Source organism: Vanacampus margaritifer, chromosome 15 (assembly GCF_051991255.1).
Source record: "Vanacampus margaritifer isolate UIUO_Vmar chromosome 15, RoL_Vmar_1.0, whole genome shotgun sequence".
Taxonomy (NCBI): Eukaryota; Metazoa; Chordata; class Actinopteri; order Syngnathiformes; family Syngnathidae; genus Vanacampus; species Vanacampus margaritifer.
Window position 1 is genome coordinate 13513877 of NC_135446.1, and position 20113 is coordinate 13533989.

At 40.5% G+C, this 20113-nt stretch overlaps 1 protein-coding gene and 1 long non-coding RNA gene across 6 annotated transcripts; both read left to right on the forward strand.

The window, feature by feature from the left end:
• The first annotated feature begins 1081 nt into the window (after positions 1-1081).
• elavl2 (ELAV like neuron-specific RNA binding protein 2) lies at positions 1082-16786 on the forward strand. 5 transcript variants are annotated; one of them, XM_077544187.1, is made up of 8 exons: positions 1082-1463; positions 5992-6085; positions 6645-6894; positions 8175-8278; positions 10132-10285; positions 11995-12181; positions 13476-13514; positions 15064-16786. In XM_077544187.1, the coding sequence occupies exons 2-8, from the start codon at positions 6014-6016 to the stop codon at positions 15389-15391; spliced, it is 1134 nt and encodes a 377-aa protein (XP_077400313.1). In that variant the 5' UTR covers positions 1082-1463; positions 5992-6013; the 3' UTR covers positions 15392-16786. The 5 variants fall into 5 exon arrangements, with proteins under 5 accessions (XP_077400313.1, XP_077400311.1, XP_077400308.1 ...); XM_077544185.1 differs by having other exon boundaries at positions 6648-6894; positions 11995-12220; XM_077544182.1 differs by having other exon boundaries at positions 1083-1463; positions 11995-12220.
• Positions 16787-18379: 1593 nt separating this feature from the next.
• LOC144034691 (uncharacterized) lies at positions 18380-19289 on the forward strand. The gene is made up of 2 exons (XR_013288266.1): positions 18380-18509; positions 19029-19289. It is a non-coding gene; the product is annotated as an uncharacterized LOC144034691 (long non-coding RNA).
• Positions 19290-20113: the final 824 nt, after the last annotated feature.

Below are 20113 nucleotides of genomic sequence, written 5' to 3' on the forward strand. Positions count from 1 at the left end.
CTTAATAGGGTTTTATTTTGGTATTTGTCATCTACATTTTAAAATACTCATCATTAACAAGTTATTAGATTTTTTTCCATAAGCCATAGAAAAAACGTTAAAAAAAATGTCAACAAGAAATGTGTGACTGAACCATTGAACCATGGTCTCGTAAAATATGATGATGTCATTCATAGCCAACCATTGATCTTTTGTAATCTGTCTTTTAAAAAAACACTTCTCTCTCTCTCTCTCTCTCTCTCTTTATATATATATATATATATATATATATATATATATATATATATATATATATATAATGATAGTCAGTTTTACTAGAGTATGCTTAATTGAAATCAAAATTGACACATTGAGTCAATTCAAATGAATATTATGAAGCAAGTTCAATTAAATAAGCAAATTAAGCAAATTCAAATAAAGTAAACATTAAGTTGGACAAATTCAAATTAAATATTATAAAATGATGAAATGTGAAATACAATAAAGATTAAAGGTGAGATTTTTGGGGGGGATTTTGCTGCTTAATTTACATTCCACAAATGTAATATATTCAGAATGTATTTAGACTAGTGGGGTCGCATAAACTATAGAACACTATTACAAAGAAAATGTTTGATTTGACTTTCCCTCAAGTTCACATCATGAGAATGTATATAATATGCTCGCTGAACTGATGTCACGTTAAACAAGCGCATGAACAATGACTGTGCGCTCCCAATTTTTTTTTTTACTTTGCAATGTGGTTGGATGGGCGGATGGATGGATATTTGTACGTTGACTTCAGGAGTCACTTTTTTATAGTTTGAAACTTGACTTGGGGACGGCGAGGGGCGGGGGTATGGGTTGAATGACAACAGCGCCGACCAATGGCACCTTGTGGTGGCTCACAGCAAATAGCTGGCGTGCGTGCGTGCGTCTGATTGGAAGGACGGAGGATATACTTCCGCGTCAAGTGCATGTGTATGTTGAATGGGTGGGGGCGAGAGAGAAAGAGACGGGGGGTGAGAGAGAGAGAGAGCGTGAGAGAGAAAGAGAGCTGTGATACGGCTCTATATATATTCACTGGCAGGACTATGTTCCTTTTAAAGACGAGCTGCTCCGTACGCCGCTCGGCACTCAATGATGCCGCTTGTTTGTGTGGCCCACCTGTAAAAGCGCGAGACAGGCACGAGACAGGGGTTCTTCCTTTTTTTTTTTTTTTTTTTTTTTTTTACTTATTTGATTCCTTTTTATTTCTTCTGTACACTCTCACCCTTCCTTCCCTCCCTCCTTCCTTTCTGACCCCCTTCTCCTTTTGTTCCAGCAAAGAGGTCATTTGTGTGTTTTGATTTAATAAATATTTTATTTCCCATCCTCATTTTATGTCGTTTGTGTTTATTTTATGTTTGAACTTTAAAAATATATATATATAGAACACCATTGGCTACTTATTTGGACTTCCGTAACTTTCATTTATAAAAACGGTAAGATGATGTTGTTATTTGCACGCTGTCTTGTGGCTGTCTCACGGCGGGCCGTCTCTGGTTGCATGTGAACGCCGCGTGATGCGTTCATGGTCCCTCGATCCGACGGGACCAAACAGTGAGAAAGGATGGGATTTGTATTGTGTAAGAGTGCATGAATGGGCTCTGAAACTTTGCTTTACAGCTGCGAGGACGTTTTTCTTTTTTTAAAAAATTTATTCCCCCCCAATACGGGACGTAGAGTAGTCAGTGCAATTTGGTGTTTTAGTATCATAAATGTCTCCCTGGATGCATTTTAGTCACGTGTCAATGCCAAACGGTCTCCTGTATGAATCCAGCTATAATTTGACACATCCTTAATACCAGCGAGTTGTTGATTACCTAATTTATATTACACGTCAATTAACTTGCTTTATAATTTATTTTTTATTATGTTTTGTTGCCAATTTGTCAATTGGGTTTAAATCGTGTGTACGTACACCTGCGGCCAATCAAGTAATTATGCCATTTCCGGGTCGACGCTACGCCCTCTCCGATTGGCTGAGGGCCTAATTAGTTTACTTAGGCCAGCCGTGACCACGCCACCGCCCCCCTATTCGCCCACACGAAGACCGCAAAGTTCTTTGAGAGTAGACATTAACACGCCACGTTGCTTCAACACTTAACGGTAAGACGCCATTGCGTGCTAGTGTCAAATTGTTGCGAAAAAGTAAAAAAAAGAATCATCATTGCTTCATGCAAACTGTCTTCAGCAGCGCCATGTTGCTAGCGTGTGGTTAGCCTCCTCCTTATTAGCCTAAAACATGCAGAAAGCTACCTGGTTGCATGTGTAGTATATTTGTGGCTTAAAGCACACCCGTTTCATGCTGCGTTGTGTACTGCATACATTTAGATATTAAATTTTATATATATTGTTGTCGCTTTTGTTGTCAGAACCGCACCCTTCCATAGAAGTTTCTATGTGGGGTCTGTTCGCTCCCTAACGTGGGGGGGGGCCTCAATGTCTGAAAATGGTCGTTTGCTGTCGTTTTCACATGTATAATGCATTTCTTTTATTAAGTAGTGCCTGTTGCAAGTTTGGCAAACACAAAATGCAAGAAAATGCCAGCCAGGCGAGTCGCCTTTATTTGTTTTTAAAGTTGAACCGAGTTCTTGTCCGTGCATGTTTGCAGCGCACAGGTGTTGCGCCGTCTTCAATTAAGTTTGGCGTTTGAAGCTTCTAGACCTTCTTGAGCTTTAACCAGTCATCCTTTGAGCATTATATATATATAAAAGTATCTAAATGGCTTGTGTGTGTGTTTTAGCTCTTCCTGGCGTTCCTCCTGCATTTATCTGCACATGCGGCGGTGGGAGGTGTCAAAATGTTTTTTTTAATGTAAAAATCAGTGTGTGTTTTTTGTCTGTCGGCCTCTTAAACGTTGCCATGTAACTGGAAGGTGACCACGTGACGTCCTTGAATGCTGGTGTACAGTAGGGAGTTTTTTTTTTTTGGGGGGGGGGGGGCGAAAGGGCGTTTGTGACTACAATTGTGATGGAAATGATTTGTGTACTTAAGGATGTGCTGGAAATCAAAGTAGTAAAATATAAATGTTAATGTAATTGTACAAAATGTATGCATTATGCCTTTAATTGAATGTGCATACAGTACAACATTGCAGCGTTCAGGAAGTATGAATGTATGAAGATCATGTTAGTGACATAAGTATGCATCATAAGTAAGATCATGTAAAATGACTGACCATTTAAAGACGAGCCCTTTTCATACTGGCTGTTTTGCTAACAACCACATGCTACCGGATTTTCCTCACAGCATAGTTTAAAACTAGTCCAAAACGTCCAAATTGTCAAACATTGCTCATAAAAATAAATGGCATGCAGATTGATTTCCAAATGTGTCCTCAGTGCACGTGGCAGTCAAGACACTGTAACAACCCAGGCTTAAAGCTGCTGTGTATAGGAAGTTACCCAAACCTTTTATTTGACCATTTATGACTCGGGTTTGAATTTCCCACCTTCTGTCTGTGGATGTGACGTCATGCATGCCGTGTGTACGCGAGGAAAGGAGTATGCGGTTTGATTTTTTTTGGGCCACAAGTGGCAGTAGCGATTCAGCATTCAATTTCCTGCATTGAGCAGATTTACAAAATGTTACAAGAAAAGTAAAGTAGTCGAGCCAAGTTGTAATATTACACGATTACGGTCATATTGTTGCCGCAGGTGTCACATGTGCCTTCAACCGTGGGGGATATTTTCAACCATCGCTTGTAGGTCCCCTCCCCCCCCCCTCCTCCCTCTTTTTCAAGGACGGACATGCCGTGCGGCAGCTCGTCACGCACACTGGGTCAATCGCGTCCTCGGCGGCGGGTTCGTGCCTCCCTTGCTTCAAGTGCTGGGTCGCATCAGCACACGCTGAGCTCACAGTTTGCCTTGAGGTCGCGCTTTAACGAGTTTGCCGCTTAGTCACAAAAGGCGCCGTTATGGAGCTCGAATGTTTACAAACATGAGCAGGACTATTAGTGGTGCAGTTGAATAAAAAAAAAACATAATGTATACACTAGGGGATGGATGGGCAAACGGAAGCCTTTTTTCCTATGGTAAAATGACATGCTATTTTGTAATGTTAGCAGTATTTCATCCAGCTAATTGCTTGCACTTGACAGTGTAACGCTCCATCCAACGTTTGCGTCTGTCAGTCTGGTCACACGCAAGTCGGTGCCTGCCGGCGTTGCATCTTGCCAACGTTTCCCCATCCAAGTGTTTATCTAATGAAATATTTGTGCCTGCAAGCGGGGACCGTGGCCAATGTTTGTGCTTTTGCGCGGAAAATGAAAGGTGGAATATGCACCAGACGCTGTTTGAATCTTTTTAGGACAATATGTTCTCTTGTTGCCTGCTGCTTTTGTTTGCAATATAATGCCAAATTCACCCTTAATAACAAGGGTATGCGACAATCAGGATAAATTGTAAAGCCACACTAAATAGATGGTCGATTAACCCTTTTTAAAATAATCATAATTGTGCTGGAGTTGTGCCAAGAGTCACTCGGAACGTTATCTTTGTGCCGTTTGTCCACTAGATGGCACTGTGACGCCATTCAATGACATCAATTGACGTGCTTTGCCAGTCATCACGTGACTACACAAACACCAAGCACATTTACTACAGCAATGGCGGATTAGCTAAGCGTGAGATTTTTTTATTTTATTTTTATTTATGAATTCATCCATTAATGCTTTTCTGCACGTGTTAAGTTAAACAAATAAAAGGTTCTGTCTGTAATTTGTGTATTTATTGTTGTAAGCCTTGAGGCAAGTTCTCTATTTTTTTTAATGTAAATCTAAAAAATGACTATTGGATTTAAAAATAAATAAATAAATAAATTATGGCAAATTTTGGAATCGGCCTCCCCAAAAAAATCTGTATCGATCGGTCTCTAAAGAAATTGTTGGTACGGAGTTGGATTTTTTTCTCCTCACAAATTTCAAAGTATAACTTCTTTTTGATGATATCCTACTTTGTTTCCACAAAATTTTGTTGCCATACTAGTGCAAAAAATATTTTAACATATTACAAGTATATTTTCCCGTAACTTCCGTAAGGTTCCAATTTTTATTCTAATTTTTCTGTGTTAAATCTTTTTTCTAACTTAATTGTTGGGGGGGACTAATTTAGTGTGTCCTTTTACTCCATTCTTGCAACACAAACATATTTTCTCTGCAAATGACAGCTTTTGTTTTTACTTGAAACTTTGCAATTTTATTCTTAAAAATATGACAGGTGTTTTTTTTCTACTAGCAATTACCCTTTTCTTTTAACTTAACATTTTGCTGCTAACATAATGCATTCTCAATTTAAAAAGAAAAAAAATACATCTATAATATTGCAAAATATAAAGTGTCATAACATTAGATATGACAACTTTATTTTATTCATTTTGTTTTTATTTTTATTTTAATGCAAAAAAATATGACAGAAGTTCCATATAGCAGGGATGTGATTTTTCCGCTAATTCGCGGAATTCCGCTTTTTTTATCCCCCCCCCCCCCCAAAAAAAAAACGATTTATTTATTTATTTTTTTAGTAGTTCATTGTGTATGCACATGACTCCGACAGATAACATCTTCTGCTATAACAAAGACATTTGTGGTATGCTCTAATATGAGTTACTTTTCATTTGGTCATGATATAATTATTTGGTCATGCCCCCCCCCCCCCCCCCCCCGGCTAAATTTTCCGATAATTTCACTTTGGTCAAATCACATCCCTGATATAGGTATGGCCACTTTTTGAACATGTAGCTTGTCCTTTAAAATGTTTTTAAAGATAGATTTTTATCTCCAGAGTTGTTGTGCATGTCAAACCTCTATTTTTATTTATTTTAAATTTTTTGGTCTACTGTGTCGAGTGGAATTTTGAGCAGATGCAGCGTCAACGCTGAGATGCCGCTTATTGTCCAGGCGACAAAATGGCCGCGTAATGTTGCCTGTGCTGTGCTTTGATCTAACGTGATTCTGTGTCCACATTTCAGACGGTATCTCCGCACTAACAACATGGCAGTCAGACTGTGCGATGTGGCATCTCTGCTGAGAAGTGGCTCATGGGCGTCCGAGCCTTGGACCGGGGTGTGTGACACTTCCTTGTTCTTTTGGCCTTGCCTCCCATCACGATGGCGCTTCTCTCACTCTTTCCCACTCAGCGGTGACTTTTATATTGGTGTGATGAAAAAAAAAAAAAAAGTGACAGACGATACGGGAAGGGGAAAGATGGAATTTAGATGTTTCTGGGGTTGGTGAAAGACTCTGGTTGGTCACCTGGTGGGTAGTAGGTAATGTCTGGTCGGTGCTGGATTTCACTTTCCTTTCTTTTCTTTGATCCTTCCTCGGGTCTCCTGACAACCTCACGATTCTAGCTGGATTCTGAAGTATTCGGTTTGGGTGAACGGTATGGGATTTTTAATGGGTTTTAGGTGAATTAATTAGTACGCACATACAAAATAAAAATAAAATAAATTAAAAAAGAGAGAGAGCGCAATAATGATGACACGTTGAATCGGTAAAATTACCGAATGAAGAATACTGAGCTCTCTCAGAAAAAGAAAAAAAAAGGAAGGGAAGAAAGTCATCTTAGCTTCACGTTGTCCACGTCTTTTTTTCCCTGACTCTTCTTCTCGGCCATATTTAGCAGGTAATTGCCGCCATGGGGACGCAGCTGTCCAACGGGTCCATGTGCAACAACAACAACAACAGCAACGGGCCGTCCAGCATCTCCAACAACTGCTCCTCGCCCGTGGAGTCGGGCAGCTTGGAGGACAGCAAGACCAACCTGATCGTCAACTACCTGCCTCAGAGCATGGCTCAGGACGAGCTCAAGAGCTTGTTCGGCAGCATCGGGGAGATAGAGTCCTGCAAGCTGGTCCGAGACAAAATAACCGGTAACTTTATTTAACCGTTAAGATCTGGGAGTTTCCTCAATGCTCTCTAACTCTTACATGTCAACTTGAGCTGTGTCAACGTTTGGATGTTGAAGGACCAAATTCCAAAACGGGTGCTTGACTTCCCAGGATGGCCATTTCCATGCCTTTCTGTGACTCTTCCAGTGTCTCAGTTGCAACCTGCCGACATACTCGACAAGCTCACCCTTGCGAGGCTTCAAATGGAGCGTCCTCAGAGGGAAGTGGCTGCTGTGATTTGCATCTGCGGGTTGCAACGGAGCTAGAGACTGGGAGAGTCACAGAAAGGTGTACAATTAAAACAAAATATATATAATAATATATATATTGAACAGTATGTGCAAAAACTACTAAAGTTGGGCATGAAAAAGTTTAAAGTAGGGTAGAGTAGTAGTGGTGGGAATCTTTGAATGTCTCTCGATTCGATTCCGATTTCTGGGTGTGCGATTCGATTCAGAATCAATTTTTGATTAAGGGCGATAAAAAAAAAAAATCAAAATGATTTGATTGACAATGATTTTTGCTTCAATCTATAGATGTTCAAGGAATCGGAATGATCTACTCCCGTCTGACTCGCTAATGCTAATTAGTGCTCTACTCGCGGCACTTTTATCACTCAAAAGAACGACCCCACGCTGCAAAAAAAACAAACTTTTTATTGGAATAACTTGATCGTAACTTTTTCCTTCTACTCTCTTAATGTGGCTACAACTTAACAGCGTATCAGACCGCGTGAAACCGCACTGCCCCTAAGTGGCCAAATCAGGTACAACATTAACAGCACTCCCAATAAAGGCACACACAAACAAAGGTATAGTAGGTAAAGTATAAAATAATTTAAATAAAATTGATTTTGGGACATTTAAAATCGATTCTGAATCACACTAAATGAGAATCGATTTTTTTTATAATTTTTTGGGCTCACCCCTATAGAGTAGTTCACCTATTAAAGCGCTAGTGTTTTTTAGCATTTTAGGTTCATCCTGAAATTTCATCCCAAAGCCAAATATCATGAACTGTAAGAGTGATTTCCAAACCTGAATTTCGCAGCACTCCCAGTTAAAAAAAAAAAAAAGGTGTTTATTATTACATCAGTAGCATTAAAGGGTTGGACAAGAATGAGTCGAGCGCATTTTTGAATGAATGCCTACAGAATAATGTATCGAATGTTGAACAAAGGGAAATGACTTGCATTGTGACAAATGACTGCTTGTACAGTACAAATGTGCGGTAATCAAGCAAGTGTGATTTGGCGCTTGCAGGGCAAAGCCTCGGCTATGGATTTGTGAACTATGTGGAACCCAAGGATGCGGAAAAAGCCATCAACACCTTGAATGGCCTGAGACTTCAGACCAAGACCATCAAGGTAAAAATGTCGCCAAAAAGCTTGTTAGCGGCGTAACGAGGCTGGAGGAATAACCCGAGTCGCTAGGAAAAGGCAGCTTATTGTTAATCCGGGCACACAAACGGAGCAGAACTGTTTCTATGGTTTCATGTGCTGTACAAGCGCCAGTATGCATTTACAGGGAGGTGTCGGCTATTAGCATTCATCAGGCGGCAGTGGCGGAGTTGTCGCACTTGCCATGTGCTGCCTGTGGAGGAAGAATAAGGGAGAAGTGGGCTTGAGCAAAAGCAGCTATGACAAAGCTGCAGTGGATGAATGAGAAGGTGGGGGCTCTCACTGCAGACCACCTTGACCGCCTACATTTCTTCCTTCAAACCACACGCAAGCAGCTTTGAACGCATTCATAGGTCAAAGCAAGCAAATGTATTTCAAGAAATGGCTGTATTGTATTGCCATTGGAAATATATGTAGAGGGTACAACAAAAATTGTATCTATACTGCAAAGCACTTTTGTTTTAAGATCATTTGACCCTTTTGAGTGGAAGAAAGTCAGATATTTTCTTTGCAATGTTCTATATGCTCCCCACTATTCTAAACATTGTATTCTGGTTAATATTGTTTTCCATTTTTAGCCATCTCGCTGCCATTTTGCCCTGTACTGCCACCTAGTGGCGACTGAAATTGATGTTGCAGTGCCCACGGGCTTAGCCTGCAATGAGCCGTGACGTTTGCCATTTCAAAGTCGCAAACTTTCCAATTTGTGCTCTTTCCAAGCGTGTTCATTTTACCTCCGCATGGATACTTTCTCGATATGTTCCACCCTTTTTTTTTTTTTTTTTGCCAGCCCTCAGTACAAATGTCTGAACCCGTGTTCATTTTGTCTGCCATTTTTACATTTTGTCTGAATCATTCATTTGAACTATTTCAATCAGTTTAACATTTTTTCCACTTTTGTTAACAAGAGTATGAAAACATCGATTTTTATTTGTTGTACATTTAGAACAGATATAAAAATTTATGATTAATCGTGAGTTAACTATTGAAGTCATGCGATCAAATACAATTCAAAATTTTAATCGCCTGACGTGATTATAGAAAAGAAAAGATTATTAAATATAACTCTTTGACTGCCAAAAACGTTAAATAACATGTAGTAAAATCCTATGGAGGAGTGCCAAAGACGTTAAAAGACGTTTGTTTCAAAACAGAGGGGAAACTAACCATTTTCTATTGTTGATTACTCAAAAACGGAATAAGGTAGAAACAAACTTTTTTTTCTGATGAAAGATGAGAGTCCAATCTTTCATTTGGTAGTATGTGTGTTTCCATAGTCCAAACACAACATTTTCTGTGGACCTTGAAAGATCAGTCAAAAGATCAGTCAAAATGCTTAAATCGGCTGGCACCCACGGCATCCCTTTTCTGAAAACGTCTGGCAGTCAAAGAGATAAGGAGCGTCAGGCGATGAACATTTTTTATCGTAATTAATTGCATGACTTCACGAGTTAACTCACGATTAATCACAAACTTGATATATCTTCTAAATGTACAATAAAAAATTATAGGTTTGCATACTCTTGTTAACAAAACTAATAGAAATAGTTCAAATGAATATTTGACGTCTATAACCGTCAATGGCAGTGAATGAGTTAATGAGGGTTTTAGTACGGTGAAAAATACGAAACTATGTTTGTTTCGTTTTTATTGACAAAATTAACACTAGTCTGAATGTCCATTCATTTCCTCAGCTGCACTTATTTGGCCTTTGGTGATTTATGATGATCCCTTTAGGGGTCTTACAAAAAAAGAGAAATGAATCCATCAGACATTTGTGGAAATGCCAGCGCTCATGCGAAAGGCCGTTTGCCCCGTAGGTGTCCTACGCGCGTCCGAGCTCCGCCTCCATCCGGGATGCCAATCTGTACGTCAGTGGCTTGCCAAAGACCATGACTCAGACGGAACTGGAGCAGCTTTTCTCGCAGTATGGCCGCATCATCACCTCGCGCATTCTGGTGGACCAAGTCACCGGTGAGTCCGATGCTTTTTATTAGATGCACAATTTTATTTTTTTTTTTTTTCACGAGTAAGTTTGTTCACTGCATCCGCGCATCAGCTTTTAATGAGGTTTTCTTCAAACCTTTTCCTCAGAACAAAATGACACAGCAGGGGCCCGCAAAAACGCATCACGGGTGTATCGGTGCGACATACCAAAATGCAATTTTCCACCTGAGATGTTCATAAATATGCATGCAGTGGGTAGAATATGAAATGGATGTAAAAAGTAGCAGGACTCTGGTGCGCCTGTGCCGCTGGTGCGAGGCCTGTTCTTGTGGAGAGAAATGAAATGCATTTGGGCTGTCAATTTCTCCGCCGTCGTGTGAAATGCTCGGCACTCGAATAAACTGAATCTTTCATCAAGACCTTTGTCAAACCCGGGATTCCTGTCGCTGCGCGTTATGTTGCAAATTTGCTTACTGTTGCACCAACACGAATAATCAAGCCCATCTGAATAAACATGCATTTTCCAAAACTTTATATTCAACGTATAAGAGCAGTTTTTAGCAAAACAGGCCTTCTCAAATGTATTTAACTCGTTCACTGCCATTGACGACTTAAGACATTTTTTCATTAAATTTTTTTATGAAAATCTAGAATTTTTTTATTGCACATTTATAACAGATATAAAATTATCGTGCGATTAATTACGATTAAATGCCCCTTATTTTTATTTTATTTTTTTAAGTAGGCCCGTCAGGCGATTTAAAATTTTTATTTTAATTAATCACATGACTTAACTAACGATTAATCACAAATTTTATATCTGTTCTAAATTTGCAATACATTTTTTTCTAGGTTTTCATACTCTTGTTAGCAAAAGTGGATTAGAAATAGTTTAAATGAATTTTTGACGTCTGTAGCTGTCAATGGTAGTGAATGAGTTAACCTGTTTCCACCTGCTTGGCCCCAAAAAAGAAAAAAAAGACCAATCTTGAGGCAATGTAATGCTGCAAGGCTCCCGCAGAGTCGAGCACAGACAACTTGGAGACTGACTAAGAGTATCGATTTGTGGGAAAATATGAATTTGACTAAATTTAGACATTATAGGGTTTTTGCTACATTTCAAACCTATGGATAGTTAAGCGCCTTCCGTTAAATTTGATCGTAAATCGCTTGTATGCACTTTTTCTTGGAAAATAAATGTACAACTGTTCCACATTAACAATGTTAATTAGCATTTGTGTGCTTTTGTTTTGCCCAGTGTAAGTGTTATCAGTGACCTATTTAGAGAACTTTACTCTAAAATATGAAATTGTACTTATCTTTTTTTTTTTTAAATTATGCATTTTTATTTATTTATTCATTTTGCTAGTGCTCAGGGTTGGGAGGGTTACTTTTAAAATGTATTCCGTTACAGTTACAAGTTACCTGCTGCTAAATGTAGTTAGTAACGTAATCCAAGTACCATAATATTAAAGTAATCTAGGATTACTTTGCATTACTTTTGGATTACTGCAATACAGAGTATGCTCATCATCTCTCGCTCTCTCTCTTTGTAGAAATTCTAATCCCCATTTTTAATAGATGTACCTGTAATCTGATTACATGTTTTTTTTCCTGTAACTGTAAGGGAATGCAGTAAAAGAAAAAAAGTAATCTGATTACGTAACGGTGGTACATGTATTCCGTTACTCCCCAAGCCTGCTGGTGCTAGCACCGATTTTGTTGTTGCTGCTCAGGTCTTTCCAGAGGTGTGGGCTTCATCCGATTTGACCGGCGGGTCGAGGCCGAGGAGGCCATCAAGGGACTCCACTGTCAGAAGCCACCCGGCGCCGCCGAGCCCATCACGGTGAAGTTTGCCAACAACCCCAGCCAGAAGAGCAACCAGGCGCTGCTGTCCCAGCTTTACCACTCGCCCAATCGAAGGTACCCGGGACCGCTCTCACAGCAGGCACAACGCTTCAGGTAAAAGGGGCGCAGACAAACACATAGGCATGATCATTCATATTTTCATATATTTACAAGGCTTGAAATGAGTGTTTTGGAACCCAGTGGGCGAATTGGCTCGTTTTTCATTTTAAGTGTTTAAGTGAAAGCACTGCGCGTTCTGTCACTCAAGCAGCTACGTGAATTGAAGAAATACAAACTCTATAAACATATGGTCTTATTTTTAATAAAACCCTTGCTTTAAAAAAAAAAAAAAAAACAGCTCAGCAAAATTATAATGTTGCTCCTCAAATGAAGTCATTGTTTCGGAAAACTGTCCACAAAGCAAATGAAACCATTTCGAGCCTTGTTTCTAATCTTTCCTCAAATAGTCACCGGGTGTCATCTCATCTCATCTCATCTCATTTTCATTCACAAACGCGTCCCATTTGAGTTTTGCTGCTTGACCCTAAACAAGTGCTATGGAGTCAAACTGAATTGTTTTTTTGTAGTTTGCATTAACTTGACATTTCCAGTGCAAATATGCAAATGAATGCAATTTAACATTCACCGTTTTCGGCTGGTGCTAAAATAGCTCAACCCAGTCGCCATGTGAAAAGGAGACATTCCAAATCATGAATACATTTAGGAATATGTCAAATACCGTTTGTGCATTTTAGCACTAACTGCATAAAACCAAAAGGTTTTTGTTCAGTAGCGTTTATCTGCACTGTCAAACCATTAATGTGAATTTGCTGTTGATGGTTTATCGTTATATTTAAAAATGCACATAAATGCTACTTATCAGTCATATTTTTAATTTATTGCTCACATGCACAAATTGACATTTATGATTTTTGATGGGTATTTTAATAATGGATTACGCTGTCAATTATTATTTTTTAGTTAATTAGATTTTGTTTTTTTAACTTTCTATCCAAATTTCCCTCCGCATGACATGTGATGGGGTCAAAAATATTTGCAATGGCTAAAGAAGTCAAGTATCCCTTTAAGTGTGTTCAACCTGCTAGCATGAAAAACGTTTTTGGCGGCTGCTTACATGCGTTAATATCATTTCAAATGTATTTAATGTAGGGTTGGAATATGTGAATGTTTCGATTCACAGTTGTTACTTCCTGTTTACTTCTGCAAAAGTGTGCCGCCCTCGTCTGCAATTGAATAAATAAAGGCACCCCCCCCCCCCCATTTGCAGAATTAGACAAAAAAGGATACTGCTTTTGATATGATTTGAAGTCCGCATGTTGACACGCTGACCTCCGCCTTGTGTTTTTAGACTGGACAACCTGCTCAACATGGCCTATGGTGTCAAAAGGTTTGTGCTTTTTTTTTTTTTTTTTTTTTTTTTTTATTGTATTGATGTAGTCGGGCAACGGATTGTTGAAGCGCCGCGAGGAAATGAGCCAAATGTTTTTCTCCATGTATCGTCACAACATGGGCAGCTTTTCACTTTTCCGGTCCTGGATTGCAGCGCGTTGCACAGGCCGCGTACGCTCGCTCACCTTGATCTTTTATGGACGGCCCCTTTTCAAGTCGCTTGCATCAGACGCCTTACAGGACGCGCTGACAGTAGACGTGCCTGTCACACGCGACCCCCCCCCCCCCCCCCCGTTTCTGCCATGTCTCTGTCGGACAAGCGCTCGCCTTGATGGCGGGGGTGCTCACCCGTCACGGTGGATGTTCCGCGCGAGGCTAACTGGAGCAAGTCATCCGGCGCGACACCGCCGGGAATTTCCGCTACCTTTCCTCAGCGCTTTTGAACGTCGTCCGCTTTGATCAGAGGTAGAAAAATGTTGACTGGTTTTATTGTTTGTAATGAAGATGACAGAAAACGTTGGTCATAGATGAATTTTGACGCGAAAATGTCCGTTTGAAGCTGCCGTCATCTAGCAAGGAACCGAATGTCAAAATTCCCAACTTGTATGTCTTTCTGTGACGCCTCCAGTCATGTCTGTTGCGAGCTGCAGTCCTGGACTGGCCATCTGGCATTCTGGGCAGATGCCCGGTGGGCCGATGCAGTGCCCACAATTGAGAAGGGCCAGTCCATTAATCTGTTTTGAATTTAGATAGCAAACTGAAACCTCATCAATAAACATCAGTGGCAGAACTACATGTTAGGCAAGACTGGCTGGGCCAAAGTCAAAATGCCCGCCGCCACAATTCCTACATTAGATTCATCGTATTTTCTTGATAGCGCTCCGCTTGACTGACTGCATTTCCGCGGACACTCGTGATGTGACGTTCACGGACGAATCGAGTCTTGTGAACGGCTCTTCAATGTGACGATGGGAACCGAGTTTTTATAGACCCGTTAAAAAATTGACTTCATGTTCGAGCAGTTACTTTTCAGGGAATACTTTTTTACGTGTACTTGAGCGATTTCTTTTTTTTTTTTTTTTTTGGACTACTTTTTTACTTTTACTTGAGTAATATTATTTTGAAGTAATGACCACTCAACTCTTGAGTCGTCATACCACTAGTACTTTTGAAACATAAAATTAATAATATAATTTTAAAGTAAGACCTAAATATCCCAATATAGCGCTTTGCCTTAAAATTGTGTGAAATGCACGGCAACTGTCTATTCTAATTTCAAATTTGACCACAAGAGGGCGACTGTGGCAAGAATCGATACATTGAAAAAAGGCCAAATGTCGGTACAAAAAACAATTTAAATTGAATGAACCATTAGAATTTGATTGTGAATTTTGACTTTCAGTTCCTTGTGCGAAAAAGTTCACCAGTTTTGGGGGAAAAAAAATTGTTGCGTAAAGATTCATCCTAAAAGGTTTTTCAATTTTCCCAAATGTATTTAATTTTGTCTCCGCTGCCCTGACCGTGTTGCGTTTGTGGCGCACCCGCAGCAGGTTCTCGGCCATAGCCATCGACGGGGTGAGCAGCCTGGCGGGCATCAACATCCCGGGCCACAGCGGCGGCTGGTGCATCTTCGTGTACAACCTGGCGCCCGACGCCGACGAGAGCATCCTGTGGCAGATGTTCGGCCCCTTCGGCGCCGTCACCAACGTCAAGGTCATCCGCGACTTCAACACCAACAAGTGCAAAGGCTTCGGCTTCGTCACCATGACCAACTACGACGAGGCGGCCGTGGCCATCGGGAGCCTGAACGGCTACCGGCTGGGCGAGCGCGTGCTGCAGGTGTCGTTCAAGACCAACAAAACGCACAAAGCTTAAAAGCGGCCGCCGGGCGCGCTTGACGACCTTTTTTTCCCGTTGGCGCGTTTTGTTTTTGTGCTTCATTCCGTTTTCCTCTCATTTGGTTCGCCGCCAGCGACTTTGCGTGCGCTCGTTGTCAAACATTTATTTGCGTTGTTTCTCGGTTTTGTCTGCGCTTAACGGATGAAAAGACAAAAAGAATTCTTAAAGCAAGTGACTTGCCAAAGAGCACCGAACCTCTTTGATGTGGGTTGAAAAGTGTCTATTTTTATAAAAAGAGAAATTTGGAGAAACTTTTTACAGGACCTGGATGATAAATGATTGGGGGAAAAAAAATTGTCTGAGAGAAATCTTCTTATGACACCTTGTGAACTTGACGAGAAAGTTTTCAGCGGTAGACATTAACGGCCTCAACGTCTTTCTCTTTCAATCAGCCGGCGGCGTCTGAATGCCAAACGCACTCGGACCAGCCGGCCTAGTGGCGGCCTAGTGGCGGCCTAGTGGCGGCCTAGTGGCGGCCTAGTGGCGGCCTAGTGGCGGCCTAGTGGCGGCCTAGTGGCGGCCTAGTGGCGGCCTAGTGGCGGCCTAGTGGCGGCCTAGTGGCGGCCTAGTGGCGGCCTAGTGGCGGCCTAGTGGCGGTGCAGCCCCGCCCCCGCACCCAAAACGCCGCTTTTTTATTGACTAAGAAAAAAACATCACCTAAAAGTGTGTGTTTCTAAACCATTTGGCCAAATTGTACTTCATGAGTTTTGATACCTTAAAATTTTCGTGGGGTGACCGAAGTGGAACTCCTTCTTTAGTTTGCCAGAAGAGGCGTTTACCGTGCGTTCCTTTGTTCTCGTTTTTTTCTGTTAAATAGTGTCGTAGGAAAAAAAAAAGTATTGATCTTGTAAACTTTTTTTTCTTTTCCTTTCTGTATAGCCATTCTAAATATGTGGTGACGTTGTCTTACAAGCCACACGTTTGAACTCGGGTTAGCTTTTTTGTTGGTTAATGGTCACACATCTATAAATATGTACATTACGTGATGCATAAATGAAATTGTCTTCAATGGACACATATGTATAATGACTGACATAGTTGTCAATAATTGGATATTAGGGTTGACGACAAACTAATTATAGAACAGTGCTATATATATATATTTATATATATATATGCATTATGAATACCTTTGCAAGTCTTGTTTAACGTTTCCTCCCAATTGTGTTTTTGTGTCGACTTTGTTTTGACCATGAGGATAATTCATTGGATTTGTGAAGTCTGACTTGATTTGAGTTTTGTTTTGTTGGTTGGAAGCCAAAAACTTGGTTCGGTCTTTACAAGGATGTACGTGTTTTCTTTGAATATTTTGGACTTGAGTTCCCCCTCCCTGCAATTGAGTACATCAATAAAATAATTTTGAAGGGCAAATATTGCTTCTGTCATTCTATTTTAAAAATTGTTTTTATTAAAAAAAAAAATCACGAGGGTCGATGGCATGCTGGAGCCCATCCCAAAAAGACGAACAATCATTTTTAATGTAAAATTTAAAAAAAATGCACCAATGAGTTTTTCCAAAGAATAAATGCAAAAAATAAACCAGACTGCTATTTAAAATAACTCTGTGTGTGTGTGAGAATTTCCCTTGATTTCATGCAAGTCACATTTTGTGTGCCTGCTGGATGCTGCACACGTTTCACCTCGCCATCTTCTGCCATCCAAACATTTGACGCGCACTTTGGTGGTCTTCATACGCTCCACATCCACCACACCAGCATCTCCCAAAACACCGTAAGAGTTTGTTTCTCCCTCTGGTGGTGGAGGTTGGTGTCTGTGGATCTCACTTTGCTTCATCTTTCCTTCCTCTGGTCCCTCCTCTGGTCTCCTCACAACTTCACAATTCTGGCGGGACTCTGATGTATCTGGTGAGGGGTCTTGGGTTTGTAACAGGTAAATCAAAGAGCACACACGCATCAAAAAAAAAAATGATGGCATGGTGACTGGAACGCTGCCAAATGAATAATACTGAGCATAAAAAAATAATCTGACGCGCACGTGAAAGCTGACTGATGAGGCTGCATGGAAATATGAGACTGTCATTAAAATCTGTGAAACCATATATAGCATGGCATTGCTGCCCATAGGAATGCTTTTTTTTTAAGCGTTAAAGCTTATAATGAGGCTTTCTAATATTTGTTTTAATGAACCATTGTAACAGCTTAAAATATAATAATAGAAAGTGAGCTCTTTTTTTTTTTTTAATGGAATTTAAAAAATAGGCCATTTATAGTAAGCCTTTAAACGGCCAGTAAAGGGTTATTAAAAAAAAAAAGGGGGGGGGGAATGTAAATGTGTTGAAAACGGCACCTGCTCTCGTAAGGGCCCCCAAAAATCGGTCATGGTAAAGTTTAAGTACCACTGATTGTCAAAAATGAGGTGTTCTCAGAAAGGTACCCGCAACGACAGAATCTACTAGGGCTTGGTATTAAAAATTGAATAAGGATCGGTATTAAATCGATTTTCCTTTTCAAGCCCGATATCGATTCATAAAACCATAAATTTTTCCCATTAATTCATAATAGAATTTACAAGTTTTTTTTTTATCTTACTGTTTTCTTGAAATTTACTATTCACATGAATTTAAAAGTATTTGCTTACATTTATAAAATTAAAATATATATATCAAAATATATTTCCGGACCACTTCATCCGCCGGCCACAATCCAAACATATAAATTCGTAATTTCGCAAGCATTCCTTAGATGAGCAATGCAACTTGTATACGAAATTGCCCTGGATATAATTATTTTACGTAAACACAGCCTAAAGTTGCGGTTTGTTAGGAAAAAAACAAAAAACATAGACCAACATAAATCAAACATAAACGTGATATATACTCACTGAAGAGAAGCACAATTTTGAAAGTGATTCCCTTTCATTTTTGTGTTGCGAAAACAACCATTTCTAACGGTAAGGCAAAGCGGTCGTCATGACAGGCCACCGGGTGGCGCTAGAATGCAAAGCGCCGGTCAACAAGCAGAAGAAGAAGAAGGTTGCCTTGAATTTGACTGCGTCAGGCCTGCGGCTCGTTTGGAGCCAGGTGTGCGGTGCTTCATCAGCTGCGGCAAGGTGGAGACCGTGTGACGTTTTCTAGGTGAGCACACGAAGCCAATGTTTGTCATGGAAGAATGTTTAGTTTGTTGCAGGATTTTCACACGAGGGACTTGGAACGTTTGAGCACAGTCAATTCACTTTTGTTTGTGTGTAGGACGTTGTGTAATCGTAATCCCTTTGAGTCAAACAGCATGAAATTGCAGTCATCGAATTATTTTGCAGCTCACATATCGAATAGTCTTTTGTAGAGTGATGTAAAATGAACAAGTGTGTGTAATAAAAATGCTGATTTGTTTTGGGCTAATGGCCATACTATATATGGCTGTACCGTTTAAAATAACGATAAAAAAATATATAAGATCTTGTCAATAGTTTTTTTTTTTCCATTGTCGAGTGACGTCAGATTGAAGCTGGGCTCTTTTTGTCCCCCCTTGTGACTTTGAACTGGGAAAGGTCGGACATTCCTCGAATGCGCCATACGATCAGGGGACGTTGCTCAACTTTTGTTGATTGTAGGTTTGAAAAGTGCGTTGGGGTTATACAAATGTACTTGTTGCAGGCTGGAGCAATTTGGGACAGCGCTCAAGTCGGACCTCAGAAGATGGAAGAAAGAAAAAAAAACAGCATCGCACGCTCACCAGACATTTGTCAAAATACCTTTAATGTAATGTAACATTTCAGCTGTGATGGTTTACAACATGAAGATGAACATGAAGAAAGATGAATATGATGAAGACCATCCAGCTCTTGAGCCCTGTAAAAAAAAAAATATATATATATATATATATATACAGTATATAAATCTTGCCTTGTGTTGTCACCTTTGTCACTTGGATTTATTTTCCCTCAACACACATCTGACTTATTGACTCTGACTAACCCAACTAGCAGCTACACAGAGACAGACACCGAGTCGGACGGACAGGTAGACAGTGAACACCTGGACAGACAGACGGACGGGCAGACACCGAGACAGAGAAAAACCTAAATGGGCTTTTTGCACAACTCCCCAAAATTAATACCACTTTTTTGTTTCCTGTCTTTCATGAAGACCCCCTAAGACAACCTTACGTGAGAGTAGCTTGCTTCAGTTTGAATATGTCCACTATTTCTCACGGTGACTCACTCAATCTGCCGCCCCACAACCCTGAAACACAGAGCGGAGAAAGAAAAGGAAGAAAAATCAAGTAATTCGTGTCAATGTCAACTTTTTAGCGCGTAACTTGAACATGGCGTTGCATGCTGGATATTATGTTAATGTTTGGACGAGGTAAAGAGGGACGACGATGCGCTCGCCTGCGCTTGCGGCCCTCCCAGAAAATCACCTTGATAGCGCTTAATGATGTATACGCATTAAGTGTAATTAATTAGACATGTCTCACTTGAAGTCAATGGCAGCGGCCGTGTCAACCTGAACACATTTCAAACGGCATTTTCATCCCATAGCCTGACATTCGCATTTTATGGAGCGGCGCTGGAGTGCGTCTCGAACCCGTTGGATGTGAGGTCATCATTTCCCGGCCTGCTTGCCGCGCATTCATAATCAGGCTGCTCAATGGTGATTGCGGCGCCATAAAATGGACACCTTTCCAGATAATTAGACATGTTTGCTTTTGTCCTGATAATCGTCGCGCTGGCACCGCG

Coding starts and splice junctions, on each gene's coding strand:
- elavl2 (XM_077544182.1), top strand. CDS start 6,014: ATGGCAGTCAGACTGTGCGATGTGGCATCTCTGCTGAGAAGTGGCTCA. Junction 6,895..8,174: donor GGTCCGAGACAAAATAACCG/GTAACTTTATTT, acceptor TGGCGCTTGCAG/GGCAAAGCCTCGGCTATGGA. Junction 8,279..10,131: donor TTCAGACCAAGACCATCAAG/GTAAAAATGTCG, acceptor TTTGCCCCGTAG/GTGTCCTACGCGCGTCCGAG.